Here is a 14,950-nt window from a genome sequence, read left to right on the forward strand (position 1 = left end):
ATTATGGCTAGCAATACACCCAATGTTTAAAGGCAGGCATCCAAGTGTTTTTTTTTTTTTTTTTTCTGTTTGTAATGAATGGATAGTTTTTGTTTTTGTCTGGAGGGATTAAGGATGTATCGGGATGAGATGGTTTTTTGCATATCCTATGTTCATTTCTAATTATACATGGTTATTTGTTGTGGATTTTATTAATTAAAGCACTTTACAGTTCTCAAAAATAACAAATTCATCAAACGTGAAAAAATATATTTTATGAAGAAATTGTTTTAAAAGTTTTTTGTTTTTTTGTGAAAAGAAAAGGTAATTTTATTAAAGAAAAAAAAAAGTGATTATACATGTTGCATACAGACTAAAGCCAAAAGGGCACACCAACAACAACCAATGGGAAGGGTCTGCCACAAGCAAACCTCTTTGATTTTGTCATATCTATTGCTCTTTGAATTTTAAAAGGATTTTCAACCTAACCTCTTTACAAATTCTCTTTGAGTGGTGTGAGCTTTTAGGTTGGGAGAGTGGGATTTCAGGGACTGTTTCTCCTAGGCTCACAAGCTGATTTGAGCTAGTCCCACAAGCTGATCACCTGAAGAGGACTGACAATTTAAGCATTAGCAGAGTCATTGATAGGATCTGAGACACTGGCCCGTAGCAGCAAATCGCAACCCAGCACTTCTTAATCTGCTGGACCAGAGAGGATCTTTTCCTTTATCAATAATGTGCTTTTCACTCCTTATATAGCTTTCTATCTCCAATGTTAAGTTCTCTATTATTAGGAACAAACAACAACCAAATAACCAATTGAGATAAGTGCTCCTCAACAGTATAACTCATGCTCCATCAGATTTGAGACAAGTGTCTCATATTAACCAAGGATCTAACCACTTGGTTATCCGGTCTAGATTGGGTCAAATGGATATCCATTGACGTAGTAAGAGCTAGAATTAGGATCCAAAGCAATTCAATAACATTGGTATCTCTATGCATAAAACATTTTCAAGTAAACAATCAAATAAATTTCGTTTTATAGAAAATAAATAAATAGATAATAATTTGAGAAAAAAGAAGTGAATGATTGTGTGTGAATGTGTCGCATAATGATAAACATAAGATAATCATCCTCCATCAACATGTGGCTTGTCACATGGCCATTGGATATTTCCCACATGTTAAGGATCAAACAAGGGCCTATGGCCACTCTACCATCACCTCCCACTTGGTTGGTTAGGCCTGAGATGAATAAATGCCAACAAATTCCATTGCTTTGACGTGCCTTACATAATCTTTAATTGCAATGGGTTTAGTCAATGGATCAACAATGATTTCTTTTGTAGGCATGTATTCTATCAGGATCTGTTTCATTGGTAGACATCATATAAGTACCAGTACCGGATATCAATATGTTTCACTTCAAGGCAATGGTAGCAGAACTGAGTATCTTCATAGTTCTCATTAGTATATCAAGAACTATCACTGCTTTTGAACCCACAAATCTTTAAGTAATGAACTCAGCATGCGTGACAAATTTAGGTACATAGATTTGCATTCTTGCTCATCCATGAGACAGTTGATCCTCTTAAGAGGAATCAGCACCCAATTGTGAATTTGCTATCATTTGGGTCACCTGCAAAAAATTAGCATCACACTAATCCGACTCTTCCAATTGATATGTGTTTGAAGTGTTTTACCCACTTTAGACATGCATCCAAGCATTCTTTTAATGGTTGTCTAAAGGGGCCCTTCAGTATTTACTTACAAGACCAACAACACATTGCATACATCAAACCAACTATAGATTCAAGCACAAGATCTGCTTTTCATCTTTAGTAATGGAAGCCATTTCTTAATCGGATTATCTAGCGGATTTGAGTCTTAACGCCATAGCATTCTTTGACATAAACTATCTCAGAATATTCCAGGAGTAATGCTCTTGTGAAAGAGCTAAAAATCTGGCATTCTTATCCATTTTTCAAGCAACTTTCATTTTCAAATTGGTTTTCAACGAATTATTCATTTCACTGATTGTGAAGTCATTACTACTAGCAATTAGGAACTGCTCTACACATGAGGGAAGAATAATAAACATACTCCCACCGTTCAAAATAGCAAGCACAAGGATAAAAGGAATTAAGAATAAAGCCATATGTTGCTTAGTCATTAAGCTGAGCCACATTTGTCTCTTCATGAAGAAATCCCATCGAGAACACTCCATGAAATGATTGGGAGGTGTCATCCCTAATCAGATTACTCCGTCTATTGTAGTACTCAAACATACCCGAAATAGGGGAAGATAAAAGACTTTGCCATTTTGAGAAATCATGGGTTATTCTCTGTGAACATTTACTTTAAGTTTGTTTTAGAGGAGGAAGACATCTCTTTTAGAAGTAAAAATATATGGATTCAAGCTGTCCCTTCAAAGATAGCTTTCTTGGTTAGTCTTCAACTTTCTTCACCGTTATTCATGCCCTTTTGCTGGAACCATACTCAATGGAATTATTTCTTTGGATGCTTCTCTACAGATTGGTTTACAGGTGAAGCTTTAGGCCTCCATTCACTAAATGGAAGTTCTTCTGATGAGTGGGAGGGGTTTTCAGTGTCTCAAAAGCAGCCTTTAACATGGTATAAGGTGAGGATTGAGCCTCTATTAAGGCCTCCATGCTAATCTTCTGTTATCAATTTTTACAATATTAATTTCTATGTTTGTCTATTCATTAAGATACCCTTTATTTGATTATATGCTTAGGCTATATTTGATGCCCTAATTAGGAATGAACCACTAGCTCTGGATATGTAGCATGGGAAAATGTCAAATATGGATAAATGGTTAGAGCATTGGTCACTATTGGCTTGCGTACAAGGCATCTGGAACTTGTGGTGGTTGTAGTTATGCTAGAGAATATATGCTGCCATGCCATGAGGTTATGTAAATGAGCAAACCTATGAACACACTATGCATATAAATGTTGTAGGATATTACTTTTTATGTTTATGTTTGTGCCCTTACCTTTATAGGTTGCAATATGGTAGGTTTGGGTTGAGTATTTGTTAAAATTTCAAGGGGTTGGCCTGAGGGTGACACTCATGCAGCATTATGATGGTGACGTGCTCCAAACAAAATGAGCAAAAAATTGTTGGTTTCAATTGTCTCTCACCAAAGAACTTGTCTGACCTTCTCACAAGGCAAGATCTCAATTGTGTCTCATCACTAAAAACTAGTGTTGAACAAACTTGGTAGAATAGTCATAGAATTTGGACAAGCCATATTGGTTAAATTGCTAGAAAAAATGTCCAAAGAATTGCTAAGGTCATCAATTGGAATTTATTGGTCACAAGGGCCGAGGCGTCTAATGCCTTGATTGTTGCTACCATTGTACTCTAGAACATGTCATTAATCTATACTTGGTTGATGAGCTCCTCTATGAGTGCCAAATTGCTTATTTTTACCATAATCCACATGAATGAGGTTAATGCTATTTATTTGCTTTAGCGTGGTATAATCCATATTGAACAACAAGAAGTTTCATTAAAATGGTTTGTAAATCTCAACCTGTAAATTTCTATTGGTATGCTTATTTGGTCTTTTTTATTTTACTCATCTGAATAATGTTATTAATCTAATTTGTTTCCATCACCTTTCTTGTTCAGGTATGGCCTTTCAACTGCTAACATTGATGACTGGTATATGCAGACTGACATCTTCCTTGAAGAGAAAAATATAATAAATGTATATGTTATGCTTCAGAGGTTTTCATTGTTTGGACTATTTTACATTCTTTTATCTATTATACCCAAACCAATCATCCTAATGTGCTTTTATGTGTTTTTATGTACTCCAATCTAATTACATAAACTGTCACACCACAGAGATTTAAAGGTGTTAAAACAAAGTAAAAAATTCCTATAAAGTTTTTCTACCATTTTTTCAATGTTATGATTTCAGCTTTCAAAGATACATCCTTTTAGAACTTTTCGAAACCTATCTAATGCCCGATGGGCCCACTTGCACCTTGGTTCTTGTTTTGGTCTTATAAAGAAAGAGAAAGAGTAAAATTAAATGACTGATTTGACCTATGTTGGCAGTCACCCACTACCAACAAAGGTGTGAAATATATATTTTTTTTGTTTTTTGCATATAGTTAGCCTATGCCTGGCGGTCATGACCACCAACATAGGAAAAAGTTTTTTATCAAAATTGGCCTATGCCGGCGGTCAAGACTGCCAACATAGAAAAAAATTAAACGAAATAGACCTATACCAGAAGTAATGACCACCATCTTAAATCTTAGTCCTGCCATTTATATTCAATGTGTTGGCGGTTTTGGCCGTCGCATCGGCGTATCTGTTAGAACCGCCGCCAATGAGGTGGTTGGACCATAAGTTTAAGGCGGCGGTTTTTGTCCGCTAGGTCGACACAACCATAGCTGGTAGCCACTAAACCGCCGCCAATGAGGTGGCTGTTTTTCTTGTAGGGTTTCCACAATTTTATCATCTTTGACTCCCCTATACATCATTTTAAACTTTTCATAGTGAACTGTTCCATGTAACAAGCTTCATGGTGATATTTATTTCTCCATCACCTCCATCAACATAAATAAGAGAGTGCAAATATGGCATTTCATCATAGAACTGCTGCAATTAAACAATACCCTTACGAAAACCAAATTCCAATTTTCAAACTGCCCATTAGAATTATCAATGTCTCTATCTCCTTTCTTGTATCACATATGAAGATCATCTACTGATGGCCAAGCAAATCCAAAATCTTGCTTCACAATGGATGTATTGTGAATATATGACATTATAAATGTGTTCAATTTTTTTTTATATAATTTTTTTTAATTTTCATATTTTAATTATTATTATGATAATCTCTCACATACAACGCACATACACACTTACTAGTTCCCAAAAAAGCAAGGACCTAACACCATGACGGAGGTCACCTAGGGAATGTTGGCCGATGAATCAGCTACCATGTTGCCCTCTCTATGAAAGCGTTTGAAACGAATTTGATAACCATGGAACCACAACTGTATGCTATACTAAATCGTCCAGCCATTTCTAAATCGTCCATAGAGCTTTAGCTCAGGATGCTAATGATAACCATGGAACCACAACTGTATGCTATACTATATATGATAAAAAATAATACAATATATATTACATGTATTATATGTCATAATAAGAAAGGTTTTTATATAGAATATAAGATAACACATATTTGATGGAATATATACATGACACCGGAAAATGGTACAAACACTCAACCATATTTGATCAAAGCCTCTCCTCTATGATGTCTTTCCCACATCATAGATTTCCATGTTTCCACGTGAAAGATTCTTTAACAGGTGGGAGGTTCTATTTGTTTTCGATGCAGTTTCATTTAAACTAGTACAAATGGCCGGAGTGCAAATGAGGCTTTTGCAAATTTTGGTTGTTTTTGCCAAAATCAAAACCCATAACAAAATTAAATCTAAAATTGAACTCTAACTCATTTTTGCACTTCTATACTTTTGCACCAACACAAGTGAACTAACTCTGAAAACAAGCAAGGCCTAAACAACTCTACTTGCAGATCGAGTTGTACCCTAAAAAAATGCTTGGTACAAGTTCAAGAGATAATTCCATAAAGTGGAAATAACTTGGATATGGGGCTTAAGGATAAAAGGTGCCACTTGGGTGAGTTCAGGTTTGAACATTGGTTAGAAAATAAATGGGCCTGGCCCGAGAGCCCCAACCTATTGCTGTGTAAAACCTTCAAATTGGGCGCCCAACGTGCACCACTACAAGAAACATGATTATGTGCCAGCTTTAAGTGGGTTACATCAAGTTTTCATTTGTAGCCACTGGCAATGTAAATGTTGCATTTCAAAAACTGATACAAATTTTGCACCATCTTCCTTTCTCGTAGATAAGGGTGCAACTTTTGCAGGTTATGGTTGGGATTTTGTCAAATTTTTAATGGGCCCAATTCAAAATCCGAATTCGAAACAGTATAAACTGTTAAATCGGGCCAACCTGATTAGCACCCCTACTCAAAAAGTGGGAATCATATCATCTTACTTCTTGAAAAAAATTATCTTTCTACCTTTACTTTTCATGTAACCAACCGAAGACTGGCTCATTAGTCTGTTGTTCCAGCATTGATGCGGAATCAAATCCCGCAGTCAGCACTTGGGAAAAAGGGATCACCGGGAATTTATTAATAGTGCGAATACCAAAAAATTACTCTTTTTCATGTAAGGTGAGGACTACACCATTTTCAAACATACAAGCCCATATACATCCACAGGCATACGTTGACATAAGAATGATTACAAAGATGCAGAATACTGAAGACCACTTTATAATAATCTACCAATAACTAATTCATGTACTACCCAGTACTCACCAACATATATAATCAAAAGCACTTTTCATGCACATAGACCATCAACACTTCTAGAGATAGCAAAACATTAGGCTAGTAATTCTTTGAAGAGGGATTGGAATTTCTTCATCTTCTTATTTGGAAGAGCCACAAGAACGTTTACCCCATTCCCCTTGTCATCTTTGGTGTCCTCATTAATGTCAGGGAGTAAAAGAATAAGGTCCTTCTTATGATGGACTATAGGGCAACAGTACTTGGGCCTCCCCCAAGGGTACTCCACTTGAGAAAACCCTAATCTCCACCATGAAGATATGAGGACGTCTCCCATTGGGCAACCTTTATTCAATTCGCCCCAATCAATAACAGACCTAATGTACTCGTCCTCAAGTCTCTTGACTCCATCTGAGACCATCTCTACCAAATGGGAGAAGGGACCCCCTTCAATTTCACTGAAAGAGGCCGTAGCGTAAGCCATGACCACCGCATTGCCGCCGTAGGATGGTGGAAGTGGAGGAGATAGCCTACGTCGAATGTCAGCTGCGTAAAGGACGGTCGACGTCGACTTTTTCTCTGGACTCTGTCCTACGTCCTTTGCCAGGGCCATGCACCGCCATACATGGGCCGTGACAACATTGAAGCTAGTGGCATGGGTAGGAGTAGGACCATTCTTGCTTTGCCCAAGCTTTGCCTTCTCTTTTAGTTGGTAGATATCATCTGTGCTTAATGGGAAAATCTTGAATTCCAGATCCCCATATGTACTTTGGAGTAGTGCTGTTGTGTGAGACTGATGTATGCCGTTGGGGATCTCAAACCTCACTAGTTCTGGGTGAGGGAAGTTGATGGTTGGTGGAGATCTAGCAGCTAAGAGTTGGCGGTCATTGCATGGAGTAACCGCTAGTGGTTTGTTGCCGGCAAGAGAAGCCAGATTGTGTAGGAACATTTTGAAGCCAATGCCATCAAATAACACATGATTGGTGCATACACCCATGGCAAAACCACCACATCTGAAGGATGTTACCTGCAAGTACATATATGGCATTTACTAGTTCCAAGTTAGTACTATGAATTGGGATATGCTCCTCCAACAAGTTAAAAACCTGTCCCAAACATGATCTATATGCATGTCTCACCATAAGACTGGGACCCACCAAGTCTGAGATGTAGATCATGTTGGAACAGTATTTTGTTGATAATAATTATATGTTTGGTATGGCTTTTTGTCTACTAAATAAATGTTTGTACTTAATTTATCTTCAAAGCTGAGAAAAAGTGGCTGGTAAACGTTTTTACAGTTGGACACCACTAGGCACAACATAAGTGGAATAATAAATAAACATTTTTTGTGTTAAAGAAAAAATGTTAAAATGAATCTTTTCTCAATGATTGACTTACGTGTAAACTAAGACAAACATTTATAAGATAAATAAACATACGAAATAGCATGATGGGACAACATGGCACCACTTATCAAATAAGTGGAAACCTTACCAAACACCCTGTAAATCTGTTCTTTTTGTGCTGGAGTTGGGATTTGCTCTTAAGAAAAAACGGTTCCAACAGGTTTCCAGCATCACCTAATATCCACATATCTCACCATAATACTTGGACCCACCAAATCTAAAATGTATGGGTATGGATCATGTTGGAACATTTTTTTGTTGGGAGTAACTCCAATCTCTTTGTGCTGGAGTTGGAATCTGCTTCCAACAAAACTGTCCCAACATGATCCACATCCACATATCTCATCATAAGAACGGGCCCCACCATGTTAGAACCTAAAAAGGAAATATAAAAGGCAAGATCTAAGTGATTTTTCCTTTTTCCTTTTTTTTTAATTTTTGAGATTAATTCTTAGTTTGAGAAGACTAAAAATATAAATATGTACAACACAAATACCTGAAGTGAGCCTAAATGATTCCAAGTTAGAGAGGTCTGACTACTCTGCTTGGCGTATCAGACACTTGATTGCCAACAGTAGGGCATTCCACAAAATTCCAAGTTCCAAGTTTACCAATATATTGAATAGAGAATGTTTACTATGTTAAGAAAATGTGTTCAAGGTTACCAATCCCCACTCTATTTCTAAGGATACAAACAGATCAGATCATATTCGAATTAGGGCATATCTAAATCCAACATGATACTATAAACCTCATATCCAATCCAATCTAAAGATCTAATCAAATCTCGAAAAGGTCAATTAGAATTTGAATCCGTTAATCATATATATACGTCTTTTTATAAAAATATAAACTTAAATATTTATAAATAAATAAGTAGTACTACATATGAATATCGGATCAGATAGTGAATAATCAATTATTCGATCTGATCCAAATAGAATCGGACCTGAATTTGGATGAGATCCGATCTATTTGCACCCTATCTGTTTCATTGATGTGTATAAACAAATAATTATATTTGAGCTTATATCTCGATTCAGTGGCTGATACAACTAAGTAGATCCATGACTGCAGGGCTACAGCCAATTTGACTTCATGATCAAAAGCCCAGTAGCCCACACAACCCACTGTACTACGTGGGCCAGGAGGCCCAGGACTTCGTTTTAATAATGATTCAATATAACACCTAATCGGCCAGCTATGACAAACTATTTCTAATCCTGGCCCCCGGGTAAAATGATGGGGTCTATGATGGTAGGGTCAGGTGCAAGTCATGCGGGTCCCATATACTAATAATCGTGTAGGAGCGCTGTCACCTCGGCCTATCATTTCCATATAACGGTTGAGGTCATAAAGTGACATACACGTCAATACAAGGGGGGTTGTGTGGTCCTAGCTCATCCCCGCATATCATATAGACCCAACAATAGCATTTGCCGGATGTATTTATTTCAAGGTTTCAGTTGCAAAATATGGTGACTTGTGGTTAATAAGTAAAGATAGGCATTTTCCCAAAAAATAAATAAATAATTGAAATATATATATATATATATATAAAAGAATTTATTTATCTCTTAAATGAGAGAGATAGAGAGAGAGAGAAACAGTTAGGACCTCCCACCCATAAGAACCCTACCATTGGTTTGTGAATGATTGGGAAAGAGTATAAAATCAGAAAGATTATCGAACCAGCACGGTGGTGATGCTGTCATTGGGGACTCCCATGAGATCCCTTCAACGCTCTTCAATTCCTCATTCAGAGATGAATAAACTGGCCCATTGATTGCAATGCCACAATAGGACCAGATTTTGCACGGACCCTCCTCAACTCAAAGCTAACCGGAAACCAGATGAGTTGACCATTTAACCCAATCCATTGATACAGTTGGAAGAGGAGATAATAGCATCGTCTTTAAGACTCTTAGCGTGCGCGTGTATTAGACATCTCTGTCAAGGTTGGTGTATTTGTTGCTTAAGTTTAGACCTTAGACATGAGTAATAAATTTGGATATTTGTAAATGATAAGCATTGAACAATAAACAGGTAGAGCCATAAATGAGTTAGATAACATAGTGGTCAGCATTTTTCCGTTTCGGGTAAATTGTTGAAATCTCCCATGCAATTGTTTTTTGACAAAAATGCTTATTTTCCGTTCATATGAATCATTATCCCAAACTCTTTCAATCTCTTTTATAAATTTATTTATTTTTCAAATTTCTCCATTATATCAATCATTAGAGGTATAAATCAGGTTGTGCTGGGTTGGGCATGTCATGGCCCGTGCTTTTGGCAGGCCAAGTTAGGTTGTGCTTCCCTCTCTTGTGATATTTTGGGGGATCAGTCGGGTCACGGACCGGGCCAAACACCCAAACCATGAGAGGTATATTTAAAAAATGAAAAAAAAATTCATAAAAATTTTAAGTAAATTAACAAAACAGACAAAAAATTAAAAAAAAAAAAGTCTTTAAATTTTATTTTATATGAATTTTGATATATAAAATTGTTTATATATGCAAAATAAAATGAAATAGTAGAATAAAATTGAAAATAAAATGGGTTGCACCAACACATGGGTTGTGGCCAACACGGCATGCACAGTCGTGTCATGTCGTGCTGGCCCATGGACCTAAGACCCCAGGCCCAACACAGCCCATACAATCATGACGTGTTAAGCATAGTGATGCAACTTTAAATTCTCTTTGTTTTTATCTTTTTAATAAAATACAGCCTCAATGGTAAATATATGGATATTTTGAACGTTTTCATGTCCTTTTTTAAAAAATTCTATAAAAAAGGGTCTATTTGCAACTGTATCAAAAAGTTAAGGAAAGGTGATTTTAATAACTAAACTTCAATAGAGATTTCAACAATGGTCACAAACATCAGGGGAGATGTTAGCAATTTACCCTTTTATTTTTAAGCCATGAAGTGAACAAAACGCTTTGAAGAATAACCCTAATTCAAAAAAGAATAACCTTAAAATCTTGCAGCAACATAGGTGTAAACCTCATGTGATTAGGCTAAGTTATCATCAACACTTTCCCTCGGCTGTGGCTTCTATTAAATTGAGGGTACAAATCACTTTTTTATAGTAGACATTAAAGCCACATCATCCAATATTCAAAATTAAATGAAACAAAAAATAAGGAGACGTAGCCTTATAATCTACCATAAAATGTGATCGTACCTACATTAAGGACCGAAAGTTTTTTATTGATTCATTCCAAGAAAAAGCAAATGTCACTTGTGGATGAATTATCCATGGTCATGGCTTGACGTGACCAAATAAATCTGCATAGGAAGTATTCCCTAATACATGTATCAACATTTATGTCTATCGTAAATGAAAATAGACGTGAAGAAAAACTTGCCAAAAAGTGTACGGGATTTGAACTTAGATCTTTTGCGTAAAAAATCATGTACACACTATGCACAAAAGTTAGGTTCAAAATATCAGCATTGAGTATCATATCAATAATCATGAGTACAAATACGTATCATGATGCTCTTTTGATATACTTGGATACAATGGAAAAACATGGATACACTTTGATATAACAAACAAATTCTTATAAATCCCATAAATATATTAATAATACTAATTTTAAAGTTGAAAATATATAGGGAATGAGTGAATTTTTAGATGATGTTCAAATCTCCAATTGAGCCTAAATTTTAATACAAATTAGAAAGTAAATCCATGCAATACATGGGTTAGAAAGAAATTTAGTTAGGTTTTGAGTTTAGGCCTAGGGTTTGGATCCATTGAAAATTTATCAAACATCCAACCTAATATGTGACCCAAAGTTGGACCTCTTTTTGGGTTTTAATATCACTTCGGTCCAGGATAGGGTCCATATTTAGAGCCTGTCAAGATTTGTCCCTTAACCTGACCCAAATACATCAAATTTTTACCCCTAACCTGGCCCAAATACATGAAATTTATACCCCTAACCTGACCTAAATTCATGACATTTGTATCCCTATTTCATTATAGAGAACAAAAAAGGATTAGAGAGATTTAAGAGGAAATGAGGGATTTAATAGGATAGGGGAGATGTTACAAATTAATATCAACAATGTAATATGTATATATAGATAGAGAGAGAGAAGGAGAGAGAGAGAGATATTTATGATTATAAAGAGCGGAAATGATGATTAAGAGAGATTTAAGAGAAAATGATGGCTTAATTTAATGGGTCAGGGAAGATGTTACAAATATTGACAATGTAACAGAGAGAGAGAGAGAGAGAGAGAGAGAGTGAGAGAGAGAGAGGGAGGGAGGGAGACATTTATGATTATAAGAAACAATTAAGATACAAGACGGTTGTTCTTAACAGTAAAGAAGGATTTTATGAGAGTTAATTCCTAAATATGTTTTCACTAATTTGAACATAAACAACTACATGTGTGAAAAATGAGAGAAGCAAGGTGTGAGCTATGTGGTGAGAGGTCCCCTCACTTCCCCTATATCCTCTTTATATTATATACCAGCAAATAAACCCATAAAATTACATGTGGTTGGCAATTTGAGGGGCAGAGCCAGGAAATTGTTATAAGGGGGGTCAAAACATAAATGAAATATGGATGGGCCCGGGGGGGGGAACCATTGAGATGGAGAGTGGGAGGAAGGGAAAATTTACATGGAATGATGAAAAGCTGTATTACAGTGGGGATTTTCTGAACCATAAGGGGGGGGGGATGGCTCCCCTGGCTCTGCCCTTGGCATAGGTTTGGATTTGCAAGTTTAGGTTTTGAGATCAGTTTATTTCGAGGCTAAGGTCCATGGTCTAGAGTTGGCCCTTAACCCCACCTAACCCATCTAATTTATATCCATGATTTATTAGAGAGAATCAAATTAAAGAATTTCAAAGATATTTAATAGATAATAAAGAGATTTAATGGAGGAGGGGAGATGTTACAAGAGAGAGAGAGAGAGAGAGAGAAATTAACAATAATTTTATTAGAGAAAAGTAATGATAGATTTTAATAGAAAATATTAAGACTTAAGAAGGTTTTAACTTTTAAAGAAAAGGCATAAGAGTGTTTTTAATATTTCACTGTGAAGGAGAGAAGGGGAGACTCAGTGTGAGGCCTATGGTGATGAAAGACCCGTGGCATCTACATACTCCTCTTTCTATTATATATATGTGCCACACCAAACATCTAGCCAGGTCAGATGGATTCTAGGTAATGAGTAATGACAACCAAGAGATAACATCAGTGCCCCACATGCACGTCTCAGCATGCATTAAGAACATCATCTGCACTTGTCACTGGGAGGTGTTCCCAATACACGGTTGTGATGCCTGTGGGGCACTGATGTGAATTCAACAACAAAAGAATAATTTTGAAATCATAGCCGATGAAGTTAAAACACTCTCATGTGCTAACCCTACCATGCTTATCACCGGCTTTGGGATCTGTTACAACTTACAAACAACACATGTACAACGGGCTACGTAACTCTATCATGAATAAAAATGTTAATTTGGCACATCTACTAATTAATCCTGGGGATTGCAATGTATTTATCCATGATTGAATTACGTAGACCATTGTACATGCCATATTTGTAGCAGATCGGAGTTTTATCACCCATTGTAGGAATAAAGCCAGTAGGTTGATTCGTTTGGTTGCATGCCATATTTGTAGCAGATCGGAGTCTTTATCACCCATTGTAGGAATAAAGCCAGTAGGTTGATTCGTTTGATTGCAGTACAAATTTCATTTGCATTGGTGTAAATTAAATGCATGAGAATGCAAAAGGGTAGATATTGAATTGAATATAAATTCTAGTACCTGTAGAGCACAAAGGGGCTGGTCATCTGTCTCCAAGGAACAAAGTTTATCCATCATAAGTTGTCCGAAAGCTGGATTAGGGTACACCAAATCTCCTACCTCCTCCAACGATAACTCGCTTGTAGCCACAGAAAACCCTACCCCAGCTGAGTTGCAGTCGATCTCCAGCCGACCTTGCTGGGGGTTGAACCTCAGCCTTCCGGCCAAAAAATCATATTCCACCAGTAGTTTCTGCAATGCACGTTCAAGCATCTGGGCCACGGTTTCCGGTGGGAAAGCAGGATTTTCCAGGAAGAAATGGACGCTTTCAACGGTGAAGTTGAGAACTTGGTCTATATTTGAAAGGAAAATGGACCTTCTCTGGGTTTTCTCAGCTGGGAGGATGGTAGAACAACGTTGCAGTGAGACCTTTAGATCTGTACTGAGAGGTGGAACGTCTGCATGAAGGGGTTCCATTTGATGTTATAGATGATGGAGAAATTAATCAATACAATCCTGGTGCTCTAGTGCCATGCTTTGAGCTTTTATAGTACTTCATTCTGTCCTGCTGGACAATAAAATAAGTAGGGCATGTATAAGTAGTTGAGACTTGAGACTTGACAGGTTCAGTCATTAAATGACATTTTATGCTTTTAATCGGAGATGGAGAGGGTTGGATTGTTGGGGATTTATGTACGATACCCTCATTTATTATTACAGCGCCAGATTCAGATACCGTAGGCGTTTGGTAAGTTTCGGGCTATTCAAAGTAGGGAAAATTTTGGTCTTTTTCCAAAATGAACTACACCCCATAATGCTTTTATTTTTTATGGATAGCACCCCATAAAGATTATGGCCAAAAATCAGAAACCTTCATCTTTTCATGCGTATGCTTAATAGTACAGTATTTATATATATATATTAATATGGTTATATTGTATTTTTGTAATTTTTATATAAAAAGACATGTAATAATAATATATATGATGAAAATAGTTGAAAAAAAAACGTGTATACTTTTTGTTTTTGTTATATGAGCTTTTATGCTTTTTTTTAATAATTTGTTTAATTTTCATAATTTGAAATGGATTAGATCGAATTCGGATATCCAACATCCTTAACAGATTTAGATTTGAATCACCATTTATGAAATCCGATTGGCTCTTTGGATTAGCGGAACTTAGATATGTGCTATCATATTGGATTCGGATGTACCCTGATTCCAATCTCATCCAATCCATTTGCAGCCCTACCCAAAGGCATGGCAATTCTCAATGTACTGACCTCGCTTTTGTGCCTAATGTGGGAAACTATTTTTTTCAAAATGATGATACTACCTCCTTAGTAAACAAAGATGAACTTTGAACAACCCGATAACTTTAAAGCACTCTAGGCG

General features: G+C 36.5%; 1 protein-coding gene across 1 annotated transcript; it reads right to left on the minus strand.

Annotated features, from left to right (window-relative positions):
* Positions 1–6,206: 6,206 nt before the first annotated feature.
* On the minus strand, positions 6,207–14,085 carry LOC148873335 (acyltransferase GLAUCE-like). Its single transcript, XM_088971907.1, has 2 exons — positions 13,576–14,085; positions 6,207–7,388 (listed from the first exon to the last, which is right to left on the minus strand). The coding sequence occupies exons 1-2, from the start codon at positions 14,029–14,031 to the stop codon at positions 6,459–6,461; spliced, it is 1,386 nt and encodes a 461-aa protein (XP_088828033.1). The 5' UTR covers positions 14,032–14,085; the 3' UTR covers positions 6,207–6,458.
* Between the last annotated feature and the right edge of the window lie 865 nt (positions 14,086–14,950).

Source organism: Nelumbo lutea, chromosome 1 (assembly GCF_056320005.1).
Source record: "Nelumbo lutea isolate HS-2025 chromosome 1, American lotus-T2T, whole genome shotgun sequence".
NCBI classification, from domain to species: domain Eukaryota; kingdom Viridiplantae; phylum Streptophyta; class Magnoliopsida; order Proteales; family Nelumbonaceae; genus Nelumbo; species Nelumbo lutea.